Below are 25,375 nucleotides of genomic sequence, written 5' to 3' on the forward strand. Positions count from 1 at the left end.
TTGATGCAGTACCGGATCCTAAGATATTTTAAAGGAACACTTGGAAAAGGACATTTCTTCAGAAAAAATGAGAAAAGAGACATTGAAATATATTGACTGGGCAGGCTCGGTTAGTGATCGAAGGTCAACTTCAGGGACTGCACACTTGCGTGGAGCAACGTAGTAACCTGGAGAAGTAAGAAGCAAAGTGTTGTAGCCAGAAGCAGTGTAGAGACTGAGTTTAGAGCAATGGCTCAAGGAGTATGTGAGATTCTTTGGCTAAAGAGAGTCTTGGATGAATTTCAGAGACCAATAAGTCTTCCCATGAAGCTATACTGTGATAACAATGCAGCAATCAGCATTGTTCATAATCTAGTTCTACATGATAGAACAAAACACAACAAAATTGAAAAACACTTTATAAAAAAAGCTAGAAGACGGAACAATTTGCCATGTTGTTGGATGAGAGCATGTTTGTAAACCAAAGGACATGGGAGGGTTGGGTTTGGGAAATATCGGCTTGAGAAATATAGCTTTATTAGGAAAATGGTGGTGGAGAGGTGCAAAGGAAAAGGAGAAGTGGAAAAATGTTATAAAAAGCATTTACGGTCTTCAAGATAACGGGTGGGACTTGGGTTTGGCCAGGAATGCGACATTCAGAAGCCCTTGGTAATATATTTCTCACTCTTTCCCGGCAATTCATCTTCTAAGTGGAACGGTTTTGAGAGAGGGTAATTTTATTAGGTTTTGGGAGGATGTTTGGGGGGGAGTGGGTCCTTCTTTGAAAGACCGTTTTGTTTCTTTGTTTAGGATTTGTAAAGAGATTAATAAACCTATTCGTAGCTTCTTAGAGGTTGTCAATGTAGGAGACAGTCAAACATATCAATGGGACGTGCGTTTTAGGAGACATCTTACTGATTTCGAGCTAGGGGAATTTGCTACTCTTGTGGGTGGTTTACATTAGGTTACAAGTGGGTACATATGATTTCAGGATTTGGTTGGGGGATTCTACGGGCTTGTTCTTGGTCAGATCTTTTTACGAGTCTTTCTTTCCGGTTCATATTTTTCATGTCTTCCCTTGTCATGATCATATATGGAAAGTCCCTATCCCACAAAAGGTTCAAATTTTCTCGTGGATTGTGGCTTTGGGAAAACTTCTCACATCAAACTCGGTGCAAAGAAGATGGCCAACTTGTGCTTTAAGTCCGCAATGGTGTACATTATGTCAGGACCAGGAGGAGACTCGGGATCATTTGCTGCTACACTGCTTTTTCTCACGAGGATTATGGACTATGGTGTTGCAAGAGATCAGATGATGTTGGGTATTTCCGCACAGGGCACGAGATATGTTCATTATTGAGCCTGGTATTTCATTGGGGATAAGAGTAAAGAAATTCTGGTATGTGATCGTTCATTTCATTTTTTGGCAATCTGGCTCGAGAGAAATAACAGAATTTTCAACGACTCGTCCGCCACTGTCAATGAAGTTTGGGAGATTATCAAATTTAGAGTTGCGGCATCGATAACAAAGATCAAAGACTTCAGTCATATCTCGATATCAGACGTTGTTAGGGATTGGAATTTTGTAATGTTTCGACGAAAGTGTATTAGTTTCTTTTAGTTCGCGGATTACTCATCTGCTTCTTATGTAACACGAACTAATTATTATATATAATTAATGTTTCCTATAAAAAAGAGTAATGCTCACCCATTCTCCTTCATTTTGTTTCTGTGCATTATTCATAGTGTTCCTCCATTGCCTTGACACCATTGTTTTCTTGACAAGGATTTGAGCTTTGGTTGGGAAGATTTGCAGTTATTTTGGATGCAAAATTGTAGTTGTGAGGCGGGAACTTCAACTTATAGCTTGGATTTTCCAATAGTGTTGTTTTCTGCGGCTACTCTCTCTTGGCTAGGTGGTGGCTGATAATGAAGTAATTCATTTTTTTTATTCCATAGCCAGTGGATTGTTAAGAGAAAAAGGGAGGATGCCATTGAACATCACGCGATAGCATTCATTTGAGAAAACAAAAAAAGGCAGTAGCATACAATATGTTTAACATCACACAACAGCATCGAACAACCAGATCTATGGCTGATTAATAGATAACACCACCTTACTTCCATTCAAACATTTAAAGCCTGTCATTTGTTTATTTGTTAGGTTACCTTGAATTGAGCGAATTTCTCTTTAAAGTTCTAGGAAAGAAATATACTATTACGACGTAAAAGTTGCACACTTGTAACAAAAATTCATACTAAAACAAAATTCACATTCTCACCTTGATATAACAAGCTCACATAAGGATGGAAATAGAACCAGGAGATGTGATCGTCTTCTCAGATTATCCTCAGAGAGACTCTCCTTTAAGTGATGATGCAAAGGAAGAGCAGATGCTGTTTCCAAATGAATTACAAGGCGGGCAAGCCCTTGTAGTACAAAAATCACTTCTTCCAATCTTGCTGGCGGTAATGAATGCTGCTGACCTGCACATAAAATGTAAACTTTCAGATGGCTTAGAAAAGGAGATGAAAAACGAAAATGCATAGAAATTCTTCGATCATCACCCAAGTCGTTCTCGTCAGTCAAAAACTTTCCCAATATGAATTCACATCTTGACATGAGTACAATGATTGAAAATTTGCTAACTTCACATCTGGTCAAATTCCAATCACTTGTCTCGTAGCTGCGAGAAAGATCGTCAATTAAAACAAGGACACGGAAACCATTCATCAGATAAATATATAGTAAACTACAGGTTTCAAAGTACCTGCTCAAGGAAAAAAGCTTTTGCAAGCATGTCAAAGAGAATCTGCCGCAGTGAGAAGGCATAAGTTCAACAGTTTCGATCGGTAAACAAGAAGTACGTGATGCACATCGGTCAAGGGTAGAAATCAGTCTCTGTAGAATCTGTAGAAGTAAATTTCCATAAATCAGACCACAGCAAATAATTTTGTACCAGATGGTGCACATTGCACGACTATCTAGAATCCTGTATCACTGAAAAAGTTATATCTATTTTTACACCTCCAAAGGCAGGAACTGCAAGCTATTGAACAGTTTCATGAAAGATAAACAAGAATTGAAAATGATTTAACAGTTAAAATGAATGATAAACCAGCAGCAAGGTCGATGAATTTGATGACAGAAGAAAAATGGTAATGTTATGATAATGATGAAGAAAAATGGAAATGTTATGATAATAATGAAGCTATCTACATCAGCCAAAGAAGATCGTTTCAAACAAAATAGTATGTATCAATCCCAAAGGAGAACTTACCTGTTGCAAATCATTCCTAAACAAAAAGTTTATATTCTAACCCAAACAACAGTGTTGAAGAAAAGGGATACCAGTCAAAACAAGGGGAATTCATAATCAAGAGTAAATGCTTTTTGGGGATCCCATGAGTAGAACCAGCATACAAGTAGATGATATGGAAAAATGAGTCAGACATTCTTGCAACAGCAAGCTAGCAGTGATGGTAATTTTGTCTCTGGGTATGATTTATGCAGTAAATGGTGAAATTAAAGCATACATTATAAAGTGCACAAAGGACAAAAAAATATTGTGGTCGGGTGGATGGAAATTACATCAAGAGGTACACCAGCCATTGATCTAAGAATCTTGTCACCTAGAATGTCTAAGATGTTCATCTCAAGAGACTCGTCTGCTTTAAGTGTGGTTGATGAGAGTGCATTGGAAGGTAGAGCACGGCCGCAATGACCCACTAAAAACAATTCATACACATCAGCCACTTCTTTCCAGACATGGATTCTTGAAGATCTGCTAACGGAAAGATCATTTGAAAATACTGGGGTAAGTTTGTTGACATCATCAATCAGAATGAGGTGAAAGCCTTCGACAGCTAATCTCCAAAGTGCACCATCAGGGTCATCTCTTCTTGTTGTCATACACCTAACAAAAAGGGGATTATATTAACATAAACCACATGATAGTGTAGAATCAAGTACAAATTACTGCCATGTATAAATAAAAAGATGCAAAAATCTACATGGATAACCGAAAACTATAAATCACAAGACAGTCTCCACACTATCTTCTACACAACATTACAGGCGACTTAACAATAGTTAATTTCTTCAACATGTCCGCAAATCACAGATTTTTGAAAGCGAGAACTGAGACGCAGGAGTAGGTATGACTACAGTAAGTCGTAGCTATTCGCCCAACTGTTTAAATAAAACTTTCTTGATGAGCCTCTGAAGTGTTGACTACATTGCAAGTGCAATGACGCTTATTTAACTGAAAGCAGATGGTATGCCTTTATCATTTTATTTCTTAAAATAATTTTGCTGCATCAAACATCTTTCAGCACAATGTTTGCTTGGCATTTCATAATTTCTTCTATTTTTATCTTATATTGTAGGTTTTCTAATTTGATCTCGTTAGAATTGCGCCTTCACATGCAGTAATTATTCTATTTTGTTGGATGTCACTCTCTAGCATTATTTTTTCTTCATTCATCTTATATCTTTGTGGACATTTTCCTTGCCCATATTCAAACCTATTGCATGCCAAAGGTATCAGATTTATTTCCTCCCGTAGGTCACCGCCGTCCATGTATCTTTGGTTTTTTGAAATACAGTGGATCTGCCTTAACACAATCAACTGGCAGTTTACCAACAAAATCCGATGATGTGCAAGACTGGATCAGTAACGTGAAGGAGACTTCGAGAAGTGGAGACCTAGGCTAGATGGTGTCAAAAGTGATACAGCAGCATGCTGAACCTTGCTTTTATTAGTTACAATAGGCTAAAACAAATCCAAACTAAGAAGAGAATGGGACACAATTACACAAACAATTGAAACGTCATATCCGACAGCAGTTGTTACAACCAATCTCAACAAACATTCAAAAATAATTTAGCATAAGGAACTGCAGGAAACATAAGCATTTGACTTTATCTCACCTTCCTAGACTTTTAATCATATCTGGAAAAATTTTATACTTCTCTGTAGCTGGAGCTTGCAAAAAGAGATCAACCAGCAATGGTACAAGCTTCTCCGCAAACAAATTACTAGTGCCGTTTTCCACAGTGGTCGATGATAATATAGCACCATGAACTAAATCTTCTCGTTCTTTTTGCAATGATGAGATCCTACTAGGAATATCATCTGTATAATAATAGTTGGAGACATATTTAAAAAAATTAACTTGATAATCAAGAAAATGCAATAGGGCGTGGCATACCAGAGATATGAATGTTCTCACTGACTTGTTTGGTTCCATCTTCTGGGTTGTCTAAAAAGGTATTAGCAGCAGGAAGAAAATTCAAAAAATTCCCCAGCAATACAATCCACATTGAACTTAGGTGCCCAGCTGGACGTAACAAAGGTATAATTTCCAATACCGTGCGTTGCACATGCAGGACATGACCCTATGGAAGAAAATCCAAATATCAATTTATCAAAGGTAATGGTATTATGTAAGATCTAGGCCAAAAGTCTTCCAAGGTTCATGTTATCTTCCAATTGAATTTGCTGATTACAGCAACATGTAAAGGAGTACCACATTGCCCAATGGAAAATAAGACAGCAGTGACAATCTAAGAAATTGCCAGCAACAGTTTCTAACTTACTGTAATTAGTTTATCAAAAAAGGAGCGGGAGGGAATGAGGGACCATTATCCACTTCACAATAGGGGCGGGCATTCACGTACAAGTATCAGGTACCCAACCAAAAAACAGGTTCATTTTTATTATATTGGGTCGGGATCGGGTAAGATTTTCCAAACCGATCAGGTATCTTGCAACCGCGTAATAAAAAAATTAAACCTAAAGTTTTTAAAATCCAGCCCTTTTTCCATCTTCTGTTCTTCCCTTCATAACTGTCAACTCACCATCATCCATCACCTTGGCATTCCACTTTGGTCTTCTAAATTTAAGTTTTTTCTCTCTGCTCCCTTTTTATTTTTTATTTTTTTTACGAGTATAAATTCTGATGATTTTTTTTTGTATGGAATGTTTAAATTTGGGGTCGCCCAGATTTGACAGAAAAGGTGGCTCTGATCGGAAAGTAGTTCTTTTTAGTGGTGGGGTCGGGCCAAAATTTGATCTCTACGACATGGATTTTGGGTGGGGAAACCAGAAATAGCAGGAAGCCATGTCCATTGGCGGAGAGGTGTTCATGCCGCTGACAAATCTAGGATTGATGGAGGATTAGAAATTGATTTGATTTTGTGCAAAGTCAAAATGGATGCTTTTGTTTGCCTTCTTGTTTCGGTTATGAATCAATTTTAAGTTACTTTCGCACATTTGTTGAATAAGATACCGATTACCTTTACTCAGCAAAATGGAAATTTCGGGTACCCACATGCCTGAAAATTTTTGGGATACCAAATAATTGGGTAACAAATTTTTTTTTTCAGGTTCGGTGTAGTAAAAAAAATTCAGGTTCGGGTAGTAAAGCAGGTTCTTGTCAATGGAAAGGTTTTACTCACATATTCAGATTCAAATTTGTTATTGCAGAGCTTAACATCCTCAATGGCTCTATTTATGACTGATATCAGTTGATTATACATGCCATCATCAAACATCTCTTGAGCATTTGAATATAATTCTCCTGCAAGAAAAATGAAGAAGTTGAATGACAATTTTAGTAGAAAGTTAGTTTACCTGTCAAGAGACAGCCAAGTGTGACGAAGGTCTCCGATACAAAGCAAATATGGTAATAATAGTAAATTTAACGAAATCGGAACTATTATGATAGATGTCGATTTAGTACCAAGCCCATGTAAAATCTCCTGCTTCACCTTGCTTATGACATGATCATCACTGCTTTGTGATTTTCGAAGAACAGCCTCATAAATATCAAGTACCGATTTAATGTATGTTATTGGAAGATTCCCCTGTTTAAAAAGTATGAAAAAGAAGAAGAAGAAACAAACTTTTACAAGTCTACAAACTATAAATTACTGAAATTTTATAGCAATTATTATACAGTTCTCACAAGAAGTCGCAAATAATCGTTAAAATTTACCATAAGAAACGAGAGGGACATCACCTTCAAAGATGGAGAAACAACAGTAGTCTGTAAACAATTTATTGCTGAAAGAGCAACTTCTTTACTACCATTTAAAATGCTACTTTTGACAAACACAAGAAGCGATTCCCATCCTGAGTACAGAAAAAGAATTTCAAAAAGAATTTTGAAATCTTCTAAACAAATCAAACATTTGAGTAAATTAATGAAAAAAAGAACTTGGTGCACCAGACTGGAAGTTTCTTAAACTTCTTAATAAAGGAAAAAAGGATCGTAAAATTCGGGCAATTCCACCAAGCACCAGCACAAGTGTCTCATCCCATTGCTTTTGAGCTGTATTTCGACTGCCAATTAATTATAAAGACAAATAGATTTACAACGAAGTGATTCACGGGAAAATTAGATTTGTGCGGACTAAAGAAAGCAGAATAGATTAAACCTGTGATGTATAAGCATATGAACAGCTTTTCCTTTGCGAGTTCCAAGTTCTTTACCTTGCCATTCATCTTTCGATGATGTTGCTGCCTAAACAATGAAACTATTTTCAGTCAAAGGGTCAGGCAAAACACACTGACTTTTTCATACTTTCACCTTACCATGTGAGACACACGATCCAATGTAGGGAAAATATGATTCCAAAGACAATCTTCCCACATGCTTTTTGAAAGTTTCTGCCCATGACTTCCTAGAGTTTGGAAAAGCATCCTGACCGCGGAGTTTCTAACCTAAAGATATGAGAGAGTTTTAGCTAGAGAAAAAGACCACCCAGTAATCATAAGACCAGTAAATCTATTATCTTTTCGTTGATATGAGTGCAAAAACCAAAGCATAGAAAAAAGTAATTGTTTAACTACTCTACCAGAAATTTATTAGCAAGTCAAGTCATCATAGCTGGATAACATGATAAGCTACAAACAAAAATTCAGGAAAAAGTTTCCTCGAGAATGGTATATATGCATAGATTTTAGAATAAGTGTGTGGTTCACACAACCTAAAGCAATACCACAAAATTTAGTACACTGGTTGATCTTCCTGGATCAAAGCCGAATGTTTGATGACATCAATGAAATATAAAACCATCTTCCAGTACACCGGCACCAAAATAACTAGCCCCTCAGTCATAAATATGACTATATGAAAGATATCTCGCAAGCACAACTACTTACACGCAATGAATTATGAGAATTGTAAAAAGAATCCTAACGAAGAAGTTTCATGAAACGATATACATTTCAAATATACTGACTATGAGAAAAGGTTAAGAATTTAACAAATCAACAGTCATAGAGTCCGAAGACAGAATTCAAGCAACAACAAAAGTTGCTCATCAAAATAAGTTTGCTTTCGTGGGAGATAGTATCCACAAAAATCTTGGCATGACCATTGGAAATTTATATAATTGCAACTATTTCTTTTGAAATCTACAAAACCTCTGGTCTGTCGTCAGCCCCCAGCTTCTTAAGTAATGAGAATACAGAGAAGAGCAATGTGTCATGATCAAGAGTATTCAATAAGGATGTTCCCTCAAAAGCTTTATTATCTGCATTGAGAGCTAGTTCTTCCGATTTCTTACTATTTCTCTGATCTGTATTTCAAAGAAAGTCAATTACTCAGATACAAAGTCATTTGTCAGATAAGATATGACAAGTTCTAGAGCAAACACAAACCTGTTCCTAATTCTTCGGTCCAATGTGTAAAACCTTTCATAATAAAGTCAGTAGCAGTCCATAATAGACCCACAGCTGTCAAACTTATATTCAATTCAGTCTTCTGAGTGCAGTATGCTCCAGTAACATCAATACATCTGCATAACAGATTGAATCAGCACGTGTTAACAATTACAGAGGTGTATTTAATAAGAAAGAAGTTTGGAAAAGGAGGAAAGTCATCATATGCAAAAACAGCATCCGAATCACAATTCAATTCATTTACCCATGTTAAGAAAGCAGATTCACACTACAATGCTGTAAATGTCGCAATATAAATCAAGTGTTCTTAGTGTATGAGAACCTTGAGGGGCTCTAAAAATGAGAGCCAAATTGTTGTAAAATAATTTCAATAAGGTGAATGTTTTGAGTATTGACTTAGATTGATGGCTCTAAGCTAAGGGACTATGTTTGGGTACAAGGGCCTTGCCGCCTTAAAAAGTTTTAAAACTAAATAAATTATGTGATGACTATGAGAGAAGTTTTAACATCCTACTCATAGGAAAACCCGAACAAAAACATGGTTCAGATAATTGATATGACAGCCACATAGGTTAAACGAGCTAGGGTTAAAATGGTACAGAACTTACGTTTGAGCGAGTCGGAAGAAGGGTCAGCGGAGAGCGGCGAGGCTAGGGACGGGTGGGGCAAGGTTAGAACCAGATCGGGGATGAAGTTAGACGACCTAGGGTTCACTAGAGGAAGAATTCAAGGTTAAGCAAAAAATATTTCAAATCAGAATGGTTAATAGGGGGCTACACTACGATTTACCAAAAGAACTAGGAATGCAAGCTATTTTTTTTTTTTATGAGAAACGATATTTTATTAATAATTTAAAAGATGTTAATTACAATAAGTGAACTAGTGATCTACCATTAACAAAAACTACATAAGATCGTTGCCCTATCAATTATACACAAAAGCCCAATCTCTAAATAAATCTGAGATTGACAAATTCTTAAAATCTACATGAGCACCAATCCATGTAGTAATTTTGATTTTGATTTTATTCCAGCACTCGACACTATTTTGTTCCGTATTTTCAAAAATTCTTCTATTTCTCTCTAAGCACACCCACTAACATTTGACGTGAATCACCTCTTGCCAAAAAATTCTTTCGCTGTTGCCAAGTAGCCATCCCATAACCACGGTGAATAAATCTTTCGTTGACTTCGGCACCACCCAAACCAAATCCAATTTTTTTAGAGCTCTAGCCCACAAGCCGTTCGTGCATGCACGGTGAATGAGCATATGGTCCTATGTTTCCCTCTCATTCCAACATAACACACTCAATTTGGGCACACAGCACATGAGGGCCACTTACTTTGCATCATCTTCGAGGTCGGCAACTTATCCAGAATCGTTATCCACGACAATACATCGATCTTTGTTGGAATTGAACCTTCCAAATAACATAGAAATAGGAAAAATATGGAAAACTATCATAGGGAAAGAATTATGCAAAGAAGGATTTAACTGAAAAAAGACCAAAAAGATCCCCACTCCACACTCGGATATCTACCCCTTTCAATCAACCTTATCCTATCTAACTAACCTAATAACTTAGTCCCTCAAAACCCTTTGAAAATGCAAGTACCATGATTGGGAAGACGATTGTCGAAGTGAGCAAAATATGATATAGGCATATTATGAACAACAGAAAGCTGAAATAAAGACATGTAAAGATATCTGAAGGAAGAATCCCCCACCATCTATCTTCCCAAAACCTAGCCATGTTACCTCCTCTCACCTTAATCATCATTAATTGTTGAAAAGTCGAGTAAGATCGAGAAATAAACTTCCATGGGCATCTAAATGTCACATTTCTTCCTAAACCCGCATCCCAAACATTCTCTTGTAACCCGTATTTATTCGATGATGATCTTCTTCCACAACGTCTCATCTTCCACATAAAACCTTCACCACTATTTCCTCAACATAGCCTTGCTTCTCAAAACAATATTCCCAATACCCAATCCCTTTTTATCTTTAGGTTTGCACACATGTTTCCAGGCAACCAAAATAACTATGTGCGTCACCATCAGCTCCATCCCAAAGGAATTTCCTTGAAATTTTATACATCGCATCCGTTATTCCCTTTGGTACTCTAAAAAAAGACATAATAATTCGGCAGTGCGTTTAAGACTGATGCAATCAACGTTAACCTCCCCCATTTTGACAGAAATGCTCTCTTCCAACTTGCCAACTTTTTCGACGTCTTAGTCAGAATGGGTTCCCAGAACGAGATTTGCAATGGATTTCCTCTTAACGGCACTTCCAAATACTTAATCGGTTATTTCTCCTTACCACATCCAATTTGCTCAGCTAACTGTTCAATTTCTTCTTGTTCACAATGGATGCTCAACAAAGCTCTCTTTCCCCAATTGATTTTTAACTCAGACATGTTACAAAATGATCTCACAACTTCCACAAAAAATATGATATGATTCTCTTACTTAACAAAGAAAAGTGTATCGTCCGCAAACTGAATATGAGATATCTCTATCCTGTCTCTACCAACCCGGATCCCTCTGATCAAATCTTTGTCCTTAGCTTTATCAACCAACCTCCCCAATACATCCACGACCAGGTTAAACAAAGAAGGAAAAAAGGACCACCTTGTTTAATCCCTTTACGTGCATTAAATTTTCCCCTTGGCCTCCCGTTAATCATAATAGAAAATGACGGCGTTCGATACACATCCTATGATCCACCTTCTACATCTCTCTCCAAACCCCTTATTCTTTAAGACAAAATCCAAAAAATCTCAATCTACATTGTCGTATGCTTTTTCGAAGTCAACCTTCAAAACCCACCTTTTCTTCTTCTTTCTCTTTCCTTCTTCCAATAGTTCATTCGCAATAAGACAACAATTGAGTATTTGTCTTTCCTCGACAAAAGCATTCTGAGATTCTGATATTGTGTCTGACAACACGTTCTCAAGCCTTGCAGTTAAAACTTTAGCTACTATCTTACACAAGCTTGTCGTAAGGCTGATTGGTCTGAAATCCTTAACCTTGATCGAATCATGTTTCTTTCGGATCTTAACACCATTTATGATTCCGCTTTCAAAAAACTCATTGAGAACCTTCATTAAATCTCCTTTAACGATATCCCAACATTCTTGAAAAAACGCCAAGGTAAAACCTGTTCGATCCCGGAGTCTTTCATCCATCACACTTAACACTGCTTTCTTGACCTCCTCTCCCGAGAAAGGTTTTCTAGATCTCGACTCAATTCTCTATCAATGGGACACCATCTACTCCTTTAATACCCCAATCCCTTGTGTTTGACTAGTTATACAACTCATTAAAGAACTTTACAATGATGGAGACAATTTCATCCTCATCAATTGTAAGCAATCCATCATCTCTTTCCAATCTATCAATAGTGGCCTTATTCCTCTGTTGGTTCAAAAGCGAGTGAAAAAACTTTGTATTATGATCCACTTCTTAAATCCATTTAACCTTGTTCTTTTGGTTATTAATACGATTCTTTCGACACACATTTCTTCTAACAACCATTTGGCTTCCTTTCTTTCGTTTGATACTTGTTCAAATCCCTGCCTCTCATTCTCTAATTCATCCAACCCTCTGATTTTTTCTCTCAACTCTGTCAATATTACTTTCACCAACCCAAAAACCTCTTCATTCCATCTTCGAATGTCTCTTTTCATGGCCTTGAGTTTTCTGATAAATTTATATCCCACCCATCCTTGAAATTCTGCATTATTCCACCAAGTCAAAACTGATGGTTTAAAGCTCTTGTGCCTCAACCACACGTTTTCAAATCTAAAAGGCGATGGCCCCACTTAATCTTTTCCGAAACCAAAATAACTGAATCGTGATCCGAAGATAATTTTTGGAAAAACCTTTTGTCTAGAACATGGGTAAATTTCAGCCCATCCCACTATGAACAAGAACCTATCTAATCTGCAGCAGATGGTGAGTCTCTCAAATTCGACCAAATGAATTTTGTATTTAGTAAAGGTGAATCGCACGACTCCAATTCATGTAACAAGGAATCAAACCAAGACACACTCGACGCATGGGATCGGATATTAAATTTTTTGTTTAATGATCTCATAACATTAAAATCTCCCCCAGGCACCATCTATCCCCACACAAACTCTCAATCCTGTCAATTCATTCCAAAAATTGTCTCGACCGTGGTCTGCATGGACCTATACACCGTCGTAAACCACCAATCGTTATTAGTATCCTTTTGAATGCGACTACGAGAATTCCCAATCAAATTGTTCTTAACCGAAATTACCTTTGGATCCCAAATAACCAAATACCCCCTGACCGACCAACTACTAGTAAAATAACCCACTCCACAAACCTTGATTTCCACAAACTAGCAATAATCTCTTGTCCACCATCTCTTTTTTTCATTTCTTGCAAAACAACTAAATTTGGCCTCTCCTTAACTAAAACCGCATGTATCAATCCCCAACGCGTAGCTGAACCTCCACTCCTAATATTCCATGAAAATATTTTATCTATTCACTGCACCACCCGATTGTGACGATCATTTCTCAATGCAGCTTCAATCACAGCTTGATCCCATTTCAATTCAAATTGTGGTGGATTCAGTTAGTCTACCAGCCAATCCTTTTAATGATCATCAGTCGTATGCTCAGGTGGTGGTAGAAGAGAGGTTGTGGCGGATGTTTCGAGGATAGTGGTTTGTTCGAGGGCGCAAAAAAAAGCCCAGCTGATGTAGGTGAATTAAGGGCAATGAACAGGTGAATATGGCCTCGCAAAAAAATCAATGTTGATGCAGGAAATGGTGGGGTAGCCAAGGAAGCTTGCATTCTAATAACAAAGATCCCCACTGGGGGTCAACCCATGTACTTATGATTCTAGTCGCATTCTCGAAGGTCTGGATTCAGCTGTTAGTGACAATCCTTATGGGGATAGGATTGTTTCGAAAGCAGCAAGCCCACATATCATTTCTCATTGGTCAGAGAAGGGCGGCAGATTAAATTCCATACGGGGATTAATCCAAAAGGTTTTGGTGATTTAAGAAGAGGAGTCAGTCATTCAATTATTGCCGAATTCGGTTGGTGGGATTGAAGAAAAGACAAATGTTGGAGTCAAGTAGATTCGTACGTAGTTTTGAGAAAGTTTACATTAGAAGGAAACCACGCTCGGTTGTTAACAATGCCATCATTAATGAAGATGGGCGAAAATCCTACTAGAGAAGATTGTGTTTCGGCCAGTGGAGGTCTAAGGAATTTCGAGGATCGGATTCATCATGATTTGACTTTTTTTTTTTTAGAAGAGACTATTTTTTATTGATGGAATTAATTTTACATAATAAGCGGATGAGTAATCCGCACAATGGGTTAAAAACCCTAGGAAACATCACACTAATAATTTCATGCCAAAACAAATTTCCAATCCCTAATTAATTCTGAGAGAGACAAATAACTGAATTCTTTAATGTTGGTCGTCCAACTAGCAACCCTGAACCTGATCTTCTCCCAAACCTGTTCACCGGTCTCGTACTCATCTTTGAAAATTTTGTTATTTCTCTCTAGTCAAATAGACCAAAACGTACCATGTACCACCAAATACCAGAAGATCCTCATGTTTGTGCTCCAACTTCCTCCCGGCTAGATAACAAATGAGCATGCTGCCCTCTGTGGTAAAACATAATAAAAACCCAATTCCAACTGAATTCTTGTCCAAATACCCTTTGAGAAAGAGCTGTGGAGCAACAAATGATCCTGATCTTCTTCATCATTTCGACACAACGTGCACCAATGCGGACTCAACACACAATTCGGCCACCTTCGCTGCACTGAATCACAAGTCGGTAGTCTTCCCAATGCCACGATCCACGAGAAAATTTGAACCTTTTTAGAAAAGGTACTTTCCAGATGTTTTCGTGGCACGCGAAGAATGGAAAAGACGAAGGTGGAAAGAAGGAATTGTAAAAAGATTTGACAGAGAAAAGACCCGAAGAATCCCCCAACAAAATTCTGAAATCTCCCACTCCCCTTTCTAATCTAACCGAACCCAGAACTCCCAAAAGATGAGCAAACTCACTCAATTCAACCTCATTTAAATCTCTTCTAAATCGCACATCCCACTGAACTGAAAGAACACTCGACTCCGCTGCCAAGAAAGTGTTGATTGGTTTATTAGTTGATGTACAAATCTGAAAAATAGATGGAAACCTCTCTTCGAACGACTCGACTCCACTTAAACCATCTTTCTACACGTTGGAAGTCATGTACACTCACCAGCGAGTGCAAAGTCGGGTGTTTTGGATACTAATTTTTCGAGAGTGAGCAAGTGAGGCTGGTGCAAGGGGTGGAAGTGGTTGACACCTGTTCGTAGGGGGATGTTGAAAGAGATTGTCTTTCTCAGTTGAAGGTGCCCTTCATGAATTTAGAAGGGAGCATATCATTGTTTAAAAAAAACACAGAGTTAAATCGGTTGACGTTTGGAATTAATTATGAGAGAGGGTCGTTTCACATAGGTTTCGAAGCGGTTAAATGAAGATCCTATCTTTGAACATTAAGGAAGGAGGTTCGAGTAGATGTAAGGGGCTTATATGAGAAATTATGTGCAAAGAGCTGAACATCATAGTTCAAGAAATTAAAAGATAATGCGTAGATAGGAAATTTATTGCAAGCATTTGGAAGTCTAGGTTTGTTGAGTGGTTAGTGGTACTAGCAATTGGAAGATTAGGGGGTATGTTGGTAGCGTGGGATTCTAGATCGGTCTCGATGAAGGACAGTCTATTAGGAGAGTTTTAGTCTCGATAGAAATTGAGAAGGACAATGTTACTAAGTGATAGTTTTCAGCAGTTTACAGGTCATGCAAACCGAGAAGAAAGACGGGCTTTTTGGGATGAATTGGCAGGGCTGAGAGTGATTTGTGGTCAACACCGGTGTGTAGGATGGGATTTCAATGTGGGTAGATCATTAAATGAGAAACTGGATATTAAACCCTTGACCACTAGCATGAATTGTTTTGATTCCTTGATTAGGGAACTTGAGTTGTGTGACCCACATCTTTTGATTGCCAAATATATTTGGTCTAATTTGAGGGCTTTCTCCTATTTTGTTGTAGGTTGGTATAGGTTTTGTTCCAAGGAGCTGTAACTGGAAACGTTTTTCCTTTTGTGGAAAACAGTCTTGCCTAGAATTACCTCATATCATTTTCCTTTGATTCTAGACACCTCGAAGGGAGTTTGGGGGTCCATCTCTTTTTAGATTCGAAATGTGTGGCTAGATCATAAGTCTTAAAGAAAAATACCGCATTGGTGGAGTATTTCAGTTGGAAGTACCAAATTATGATGAAGCTCAAGAAATAAAATCTATCTTGGAAGTGGAATGAAGATGAATTCTAGAAATTTCTTGTTATTCTTGATAGGTGGGAATAATATTACAAGGTACCTAAAGTTTAGCCTAATGATAGACCATATGAATTACTACCTTACTGAATAAATATAAGCTCTAAAGGAGATTAACAATATTCTAATCCCTAACTTCTAGTGACATGATCGACAGGAACGAAGAGGTTTCTGGAAATATAAGAGTGAGATGTGTGGAGTTAGAGACAATTCGAGAGTTGGACGAGAAGGCGAGCGAGGGCCAGGGTCAGTACTATTAGAAAATGAAAGAAGAGAAGCCAAATAGTTGAGCTATTTTGTAAATAACAAAAAACCCAAATGAGTGGCCAAAATTTAAGGTTAAATGGACGAGAGAGGGGGATTGCAATACAAATTCTTCCATTTGTCATTTCACCAGCGTAGGAGCAGGTCAACCATCAATAAATTGGAACGGACTGATGGAATTGAGTTTGATTCAATAGAATTTTCCGAAAACTGTACAGCAAGACTTACGGTGGAGGTTGGGGTACAGAAGACGTGGAATTGAGCTCTGTCGATAGTGAGTCTAGGTTAGAGATTGAGAGACCTTTTTCAGAGCAGGAGATTAAGAAAACAGTCTTTGAAAGCGATTGGGCAAAAACACCGGGACCAGATGGGTTCACAATGGAAGTCTAACAAGAGTGTTGGGACATAATAAAAAGGGTCTTGATGAAGGTTTTTAATGATTTTTTTAGGATGGTTATCAACCGGCATAACCAATGAAACATACATATGTTTAATACCAAAAGAACACATACATATGTTTGATACAAAAAACAAGGGTATGTTCAAATAAAAGACTTACGTCCTATCAAATTGGTCACTAATCTTTACAAGATTATTGCAAAAGTATTGTCCTAGAGATTAAAGAAGGTAATGTCTCTCATAATAGCAAACTCACAGTGTGCTTTATTGAGGTAAGACGGATTCCATACCGTTGTCTTGGGGCAAATGAGATGGTGGAAAACTTTAGGTTTAAGAAAATAAGTGGGTGGGTTTTTAAGGTTGATTTCGAGAAGGCTTATGACAATGTCGAGCTGAGTTTCTTGTATTTAATGTTACTTAAGAAGGGTTTCTGGGATCAGTGGAGAAGGTGGATCAAGCGATGCCTCTCGAGTGTGTCTCTCGATTCCCATCAATGGTAAGCCGAGGGGTAAATTCAATGGCGATAAAAGGCTTATACAAGGACCTCCACTTTATCCTCTGCTGTTTAACTTGGTAGTAGATGTTTTGGACAGATTGGTCGACAAAGGCGGTGGGGGCATTCCTCTTTTTAGGAAGTTTTCCATCTTTATTTCAGAATTCTTGGGTTCATAATCAGCTTATCTCCCACTTTTTCTTTCCAATCCATTATCCAACCTTCCCAATCTTTCATGAAACTTTCGACAAGACTTGAGGGATGAGGAGGTGAACAATTTGAGAGTTCTGCTCGGGTCCCTTGATGGGATAAGTTTGATTGAAGGAGTTGATATCCGAAAGTGGATTTGGGATTCTTCGGGGCTTTTTTTAGTGAAATCTTTCTTTGAATCTTTATTTTCTCATTTCCTCTTTATCATACTATTTGGAAAGCCTGATTTCGTTTAAGGTTCAAGTACTCTCGTGGGCTACAGTTCTTGGAAAACTACCAACATGCGAGATGATGCAAAAGAGGTACCCCACTTGTTTTTTTCCCCAAGTTGGTGCATGTTGTGTAGGCAAGAGGTGGGTCTAGGTGGAGACCCAAGATCATTTGCTCATTCATTGTCCTTTTACGAGAGTTTTCTTTAGGTTCAAAGCTTTGGAGGGTTGGGTCTGGTTTGGGTGTCACCGGGATCTTTGGGGATTCATTCACAGCAGATCTTGGACGTGATCTAGGTAGGAAGGGTAGAAATTTTTGGGTTGTGACAGTCCATTGTACATGTTGGTCAGTTTGGTTGGATAGGAACAGGAGGATTTTTGACAATGAAGAAAAATCGTTTGAAGATTGTTGGGAAAAAGATAAAATTTAGGGTTCCGTGTTGACTATGAAGGAATGTGGAGTTCAAGATTTTTTCAGTCACGGACTTCTATAACAATCTAATATTATGCAAAGATGACTCTGGTTTTTACCTTATCTTGCGTGGATCTCTGGTCCGCTTTTTATAATTAATATCTTTTATATATTTTATTAATATAATTTTGTTTCCTTAAAAAAAGATATCACATAAATATGATACATCGAGGGGGAGAAATAAAAAAAGATGTGTATGTATTCTTTATCGCAATCGTGCAATAAAATCTCTTCTTTATACTAAGCAAGACGGTGAGGGAAACAACAATCTGTTCACAGAGGTCGTGCATAAGGGATGAATCTCTACATTACAAATCATGCTACAAATATTTACGGAGGTCAATGACCATCGATCAAAATACCCAACGATTGCAACAAATTTGGAAAGGAATATAAAGAATACAAAAAATTTCTACGGGCTTGTTAGATTGTAGGCACGATGATTGACTTCACAAGCAAAGTCTCGTGCTTCACAACTGTAACAACCAACAGATCGGTATCTGATTGTTATCTCCCCTACTTGGGAGCCAGCTTTTACGGATTCTGGCAAAAGCAGAAGCATGAATTGGTTGGGGAATGGGTTCTGGGAATATCAGCTTTAGAGACTATACCTGGCTATTGGCAGGACCTCTAACCAGTATGTGATTGGTGACTGGTCCAAGGGATGTTAGGGATAATCTCTTCTGGAAAGAAGGCCGATGGCATATTAAGAAACTCTTACAAGTTGTTACCCCAGCCAATGTTGATTGTCAGGACCCCAATCCAATGTGTGGTTGGTGACTGATCCAAAAGTTGTTAGGGATAATTTCTTTTGGGGATAAGGCCGGTGGCTTATTAAGAAACTCTTACAAGTTGTTCCAACATTGATTGTATAATACAGGTCGATTTTGGAATCTTTGGTGTTATATGAAAACATAGTTCTAATGGCTTTTTTACAGCCAAATCAGTTTGGCAGCTTATTCGTTCTTCGAGGAGGTAAATACTATCTATACCCCATGTTGGACTAATTTACTATCTACTACCATTTGTCCATTTCCTTCTACTGTAAGTTCCTAGCAAGGAGGATTGTAGTCGATGACATCCTTGAAGCCCGGAGATTTCACATTGCACCTAAATGCAATGCTGTCAAAGTGAGGAAACGTTGGAGCGTATGTTCATTTTTTTTAGCAAGATTGCTATTTATAATGGACACGTTTGGCTCGATTTTTGGTGTTTCTTACTTTGACAGATTCGAAACTTGGAGGCTGATCAAGGGTAACGGCAGAAAGGGCATATCAAGGAGAGTACTCTTTCTCATAATCTGGTTTATTTGTGTGGCCCACAATTACTCTAAGCACCGGGATATCAAGCTCTATGTGTTGATAGAGGATGTACAGATTTAAGAATCGGAGAGGCTTCTCACCAACTGCCAAAACTTGGGGAATCTTAGTTGCTATGGAAAGAATTACCTGTGTGATTGTGATTAGATGCATCAAAACGCAGTTTGGCTCGTTTAAACTTGATACGACAGCTGCTTGCTCTCAGTGGAAATCCAGTAAACTCGTTGGTGGTATCATTTGAGATAGACTCGCTTGTTTCATTACTCACAAAATGTGATCATTGGTTTGGGAAGTAAATCATGTCTTAATTAGAATTTGATCCATTCTCCAAGAATTTCTAGTCCATCATACTCACATTTATTGGAAAGGGAACTCTGTTGTGGTTGCTTTGGGCAGCCTTCGAAGAGAGATGGTTTTGTTTATTTTCAGAGATTATGTTTTCCAGCAACATCAAAGGCAGAAAGGGTGCCCATATTTAAGTACTTCTTCCGAGATCTCTTAATGATATCTGGTTGTTATCATTTAGTGCATTTAGTAATCTTTTTTGTGTTGTACCTCAGTTATTGGGAGCTGTCGGCCTTGTCCTCTCCTATGTACAGTATTTCTGAACATTCAATAAAGGTGGGTTGTTTGAAAAAAAATGTTTTCAAGACAGTCGATCAATCATTATGCTATTGTTTCAGGGATTCAGCTAGACTTAGATATTTGTCTGTTCATTTTATTTCATATACATTTCAAGTGACTCCTCGATGAGGGGGATTCGGCCAGACTTAGATATTTGTCCTCTAGTTATCATGTTCCCTGTTTGTTAGTATCTCTGCTTTAAAGGTTAATCCAAAAATGCTATACAGTGTTCGCTTTCTGGAGCAACCACTATTTTCCTCCCAAGAAAGGCAAGATTCGTCGGATTATTTTTTAAAGACATAGGCACCTAGAACCTTAGCCCCCACAATCTAAATATAAGAGCGCAGAAATAATCACCATGTTACGACTTACAGAATGTCAAGGAAATGACACAACAATCCAGAAACTAATGGAATAGTGAAACTTACACCGGGAGGCAATCTGTAGGTACAGTGGGGAGCCCATCGTTCATGATTACACGAAGACTCTACAGAGAAAGAAGAGTAAAAGGCAGATCAGGAATACTCTTGAACATCTAGAAACCATATTAATGCGAAGAATTACAAACAAACAAAAAAGAAAGATACAGAAATTGAGAGCAAAATTTTAACATGCATGGACCCAAATAAAAGGCATTCCACCAGTCAATCTCATATTTGCTAAAAAATTAAAGACATCTATACAAAATCCAAATATCACAGCTAAAAATTGTTGAAGCGCATTTTGTGAGCAGGCAAGGTAAGTGTGGTCAGTTTGGTCCACTGTTGCTCCAAATTAGATGACCCCATACAAAGTTATCGTCGAATAGTAACCAACTCACCCAACATAGAAACACTTCGACAAAATTTTAAAAACTAAAAAAACTGAAATGAAATGAAACATTCTAGAATCAATGCTTTTGATGTTTTTTTGTCACCTGGAATCCAAGTGTAATGAGATCTTTCTCTGACGCATCAGCAACTGACCTGGGAATGTTGGAGAGTTTTAGCAATGATTCTTACATGATCACAAAAAGGAATCTGTAACAACAAAACACCTCAACATCTCAAGAATATATGCCCAACTATAGCGCAACTTCTCTCCATGCCTCTGCAAAATCATTCATTCAAGCCAAAAACAGTTGCAATTTCGTAAAAATCATAAAAAGATAAGAGTTAGAGCAATGGCATGGTTTATATAAAATCCAATAAAAGAGGAAGTTCTATCAAACAAAGACCAAAAACTTACCTCCAAAACGTGCAGAAGAATCTTCAGAGATCCTATCCGAACATCAATACTTTGAGATGAACAATAGAGACTATTTAGTGGAGAGATGACAGCACATTCCAGTGATCTCAACTTTGAATAGTCGGTATGCTTCCAGAGAAAATTTGAGGAGATTATATGTTAAGAACCACTACGTCACACCAAAGAATTTGAAGAATGGACTTTATAGGGGAAACAAATAAAGTTCTCACATCTTTTGATGCATCAACAGATTTAGGTGAAGAACGCTCTTGGAACTGATCAGAACCTAAAACGGCACATATGGATTTATCCAATGCATCGAGGGCCATATTTTGTAGTTGCTGATTGGAACACTCAGAGAGCTGCAAAACACATTGGTTATCAAGAAAAGTGCACATACCAAATGCGTGTATGAGTATTAAAGAGATTACCTCGAGGAAGTGGCCAACTACTTCTTCCCATAATGGTTCCACCCCTGTCAAAAGTAGACAAACATACAAAAATTCAGGTGCACAAACACATGATCTCTCACGATTCTACGCTCCTTGGCGTCGATGAGCCCAGACTATAAAACTTTAAAGCCAAAATATGTTTTAAACACGTGTAAACCACATCTTACTCTGGTCAGAGCTACCTTGACATTTTCAGCCAAAGGTTCGCTTCTCAGCTAAAACTAAAAGTAAGCCTGTGTTGCTTGAATTAAATTCAATGAGTATAAATTCTTATCCGATTGATAAATCTATCAACAACTCACAAAAGAACCATTGAGCCTTCCAATTGGAGCCAGAAGGTTGGAAACTGATTTTAGCTGAACCTTGTTGGTATTTCATAGCTCACAAAATGGATAAATACTGTCAACTCATTATTCACTGCAATATTTCCATATGTAAAACTAAATCTTGATGAAAATAGAAACGTGAAATTTTAAAATCCTGTAGTATACCAAAAAGGTTCCAATTGTTAAAGAACCATCCACAAGGTTTGGGTGGGCAATCGGGTTGGAAAGAAAATATGCATAAAGTTTAGTTTAGTGAAAAAAATGCTAGATTTAAACTCACACCAACAAGCACGAACTACCCGACCGAAACACAATCGGGTACCCGGCTAGTTGGGTAGTCTCGGGTTCAGGTATTAAAAACACTACCCGACAAATAGTTTACCCAACCCGTTCCCACCCTACGAGGATCTGAATTGTCTACAGATACACGTAGATCTAGTTAAGTAGCAAAATTATGGGTAACTAAAGAATAATGTTAGGTCATACCGTCACATGTATGCTCATTTAAGAATCAGAGTGGCTCAATAACATTCAAAGACTTTCAAGGAATATTTTTATTACATCATCGGATGAGGATTTTACTACCATTTTGCGTGTGAGCTTATTTGGAATTCTTAGTATACTTTACAATCTGCAGATATGGAAAGTTACAATTTTCATGAACCCAATAAATACCTATTTAATCAACAGATTTGAGCAAGGGAAGAAAAAAGAAAAATGTACAACAATAAAGTGAGTCACCAGACTCATCACTCTTTTAGTATCTACACCTCTAAGGATCTGAAGGTAAAGAAACTGCATGTTTTATTTTCCACATAATATTTCAACATTGTCAGAAGTATAATTTAGAAACAGATGATTTTTTTTCGCAATCCCAAAACTGACATGGATAACCATAAAAATAGTTATATAAGGTTGAAGAAAGGCAAAGAAGGAACAAGAAATTCCTGTGAAATTAATTTACCCACATACTGTGAAGATTATTGACGAGGATAGAGAGTATTCTCTCCACTGAAAAACTAATGCTTCCAATTTTTTGATTTGATGACTGCCCAAAGCTACTCGAAGTTGTTGATATGTATTGACGCAACAACTGGCGCAGAGCAGAAAGTAGCGATTGAACAGCAGATACATGCATTAGTGCCGAGCTCTCGAACAGCTGATTGGGAGGGGGGAGGGGAGCCACGGATGTGAACAATCAGATTTCTGTACATAAAAGATGTTAAATATATAACATTAAAGTCAAACAAACAACCTGGGAGTTGAGCGAAGAGAGAATGTTAAAATCACTATATTGCCCAGATGAATCTCTAGTTAGATTTGGGACAGCTGAGGAAACCTCCTATATTGTTGAAAAGACCAAAATTCAGTGAGAGGTTAAGCATCAAGCTACGAGAACTTCAAAACAGTATAACAATTATAAATACAGTACCCAAGTCCCACCAAAGAGAAATTGGTTATTATGAGTCATAAATTGTGAACAATCCTAACAAAGATTATATAAATTAAGAAGCAGTCGCAGAAAATGGAGCAACTGCAAGGCCAATTTCACCGCAGTATATCCAGACATTTTCTATCATGTTGATGTCAACATAACTGTTTGAAGGTGACGTTAACAAAAAATTGCCCGACACAGTCCTTGATTTTAAAATTTTGATTTACGTAATACCTGTGTTGTTGCGTGTGGAGAATGAATAGCTCGGTCAAGAGCAGATAGAGTTTCCAAGACCTATAATTGCAAAGGTAAAACAAATAGCAGGGACTAAAACTTGACCATCTTTCAATTGGATATAAACAGCTTGACTAACTTACCAGAACCCATGAATGACCTAATACATTCTGTAATCTATGAGCTATGTTGAAGAGCGTCCTCAGAGCCTGTTTGTGCAATTATGACAACACACCATAAACCAACTAGGAGAGAAATTTAACAAATGGAGCTTGGGGAGTACACCGTCAATACAAAGTTGATCGATATAAAGTATATTATAAATGAGAAAACCAAATAAACCTGCACGTTTTTTGGAGTGAGAACAATCCCTTCTCGCTGGTCGACTAATTGTTCAGCCCGTTTTGAACTAGGAGATAGTATTAAACTGGAAATAAGACATCAATAAGCACTGGTTATTCCAGATATAATGAACAAAAAACTCCTAAAGCAGAGGACTTTAGAAACAAAGGAGGCGTTTGACACCATTTCTTATAAGTCAATTACGGATCACTTTTCATGATGAGAACAAATTGCTAGAGAAATGTAAGAGAACACGCAAATCCTCGACTATGCTCAAATTCACGCCTAGTCATGGGAGTTTTCACGAGTCTGTCCTCATGGAACATCATTATATCGCCATATCTCTAACCTATCCGAATAGACATGATATCGACATAGAGGTGAACAAGGATAGATTCTGCAGCTATGCTCTCCTATTCTCAGTTTTCAGCACCCCGTTATAATGGTTCATATGGTAAAAGTTTTTCAACAAACATACCTTCTCTTTTCACCTTCATTGGGGATGTAAATTGTGAACTTGCATAGGGATGCAAGAAACGAATTTAAAGGTTCTATCGCACGAAGAACTCCACATGCCTGCACAATCATGATAAAAAAAAATAACACTTAATTTTTTTTTATAGGAAACATTATTTTATTAATTAATAATAATACTAAGGGTTACATCTGTGAAACTAGAAATTCAGTGGACTAGAAGTTCACTGTCGAAACTACAACAATCAAAAAAGCGTGAATATTTCAAAGATACACATAATCCCAACGTCTTAACAAATAAAAAACTGAAACGTTGTCGAAGTCTTTGTGATTTCCAATCCACAAGGCCACGTTAACTTTGATCTTCTCCCAGCAAATCTCAATATTTGACTCTAATCCTTCAAAGATTCTCTTGTTTCTTTCCAACCAAATTGTCCAGCACAGGCAATGAACCACGACTTTCCAAAATTTTCTTCCTTTAGTCCCTGTTGATTGAGCCAAATCCATGTCGAAAAGTTCTTTTGCTGATTTGGGTGTCACCCAAACCAACCTCATTTCTTGCAGCGCCCTACTCCACAGAGAAATTGCGAAAGAACAGTGAATCAGTAGATGCTCCTGAGTCTCGATATCCTGTCTGCATAGAACACACATATTTGGAGACAAAGCAATCCCTGGGTGCCTTTTTTGAATTGTCTCCGAGCTCGGCAGCTTTCCCAAAGAGGCTGACCAAGAGAAGAATTGAATCTTGGTCGGCACCGGTATTTTCCAAATGGTGTCGAAAAGGTTGAATTTTTGGTGAAGATGAGGACAGAAAAAAGATTCGTAAAAAGA

At 37.7% G+C, this 25,375-nt stretch overlaps 1 protein-coding gene across 4 annotated transcripts in view; it reads right to left on the reverse strand.

The window, feature by feature from the left end:
- LOC140823362 (uncharacterized) overlaps positions 1-25,375 on the reverse strand; it is a 76,336-nt gene that overhangs the window by 4,260 nt on the left and 46,701 nt on the right. For 2 of the 4 annotated variants that reach the window (XM_073184657.1, XM_073184660.1), the window contains 25 exons: positions 24,549-24,646; positions 24,071-24,155; positions 23,872-23,937; positions 23,729-23,788; positions 23,315-23,401; positions 23,032-23,218; positions 21,713-21,756; positions 21,512-21,643; positions 21,282-21,410; positions 21,091-21,143; positions 20,971-21,019; positions 20,483-20,541; positions 8,652-8,788; positions 8,415-8,569; positions 7,581-7,709; positions 7,424-7,509; positions 7,213-7,328; positions 7,006-7,118; positions 6,727-6,850; positions 6,443-6,564; positions 5,194-5,380; positions 4,913-5,117; positions 3,572-3,896; positions 2,751-2,890; positions 2,262-2,666 (listed from right to left, as the gene is read on the reverse strand). In XM_073184657.1, the coding sequence (XP_073040758.1) occupies positions 2,262-2,666; positions 2,751-2,890; positions 3,572-3,896; positions 4,913-5,117; positions 5,194-5,380; positions 6,443-6,564; positions 6,727-6,850; positions 7,006-7,118; positions 7,213-7,328; positions 7,424-7,509; positions 7,581-7,709; positions 8,415-8,569; positions 8,652-8,788; positions 20,483-20,541; positions 20,971-21,019; positions 21,091-21,143; positions 21,282-21,410; positions 21,512-21,643; positions 21,713-21,756; positions 23,032-23,218; positions 23,315-23,401; positions 23,729-23,788; positions 23,872-23,937; positions 24,071-24,155; positions 24,549-24,646 (3,293 nt within the window). The remainder of the gene's footprint in view (positions 1-2,261; positions 2,667-2,750; positions 2,891-3,571; positions 3,897-4,912; positions 5,118-5,193; positions 5,381-6,442; positions 6,565-6,726; positions 6,851-7,005; positions 7,119-7,212; positions 7,329-7,423; positions 7,510-7,580; positions 7,710-8,414; positions 8,570-8,651; positions 8,789-20,482; positions 20,542-20,970; positions 21,020-21,090; positions 21,144-21,281; positions 21,411-21,511; positions 21,644-21,712; positions 21,757-23,031; positions 23,219-23,314; positions 23,402-23,728; positions 23,789-23,871; positions 23,938-24,070; positions 24,156-24,548; positions 24,647-25,375) is intronic. The other 2 variants (XM_073184658.1, XM_073184659.1) reach the window with 2 other exon arrangements.

Source organism: Primulina eburnea, chromosome 2, assembly GCF_022965805.1.
Source record: "Primulina eburnea isolate SZY01 chromosome 2, ASM2296580v1, whole genome shotgun sequence".
Classification (NCBI taxonomy): Eukaryota; Viridiplantae; Streptophyta; class Magnoliopsida; order Lamiales; family Gesneriaceae; genus Primulina; species Primulina eburnea.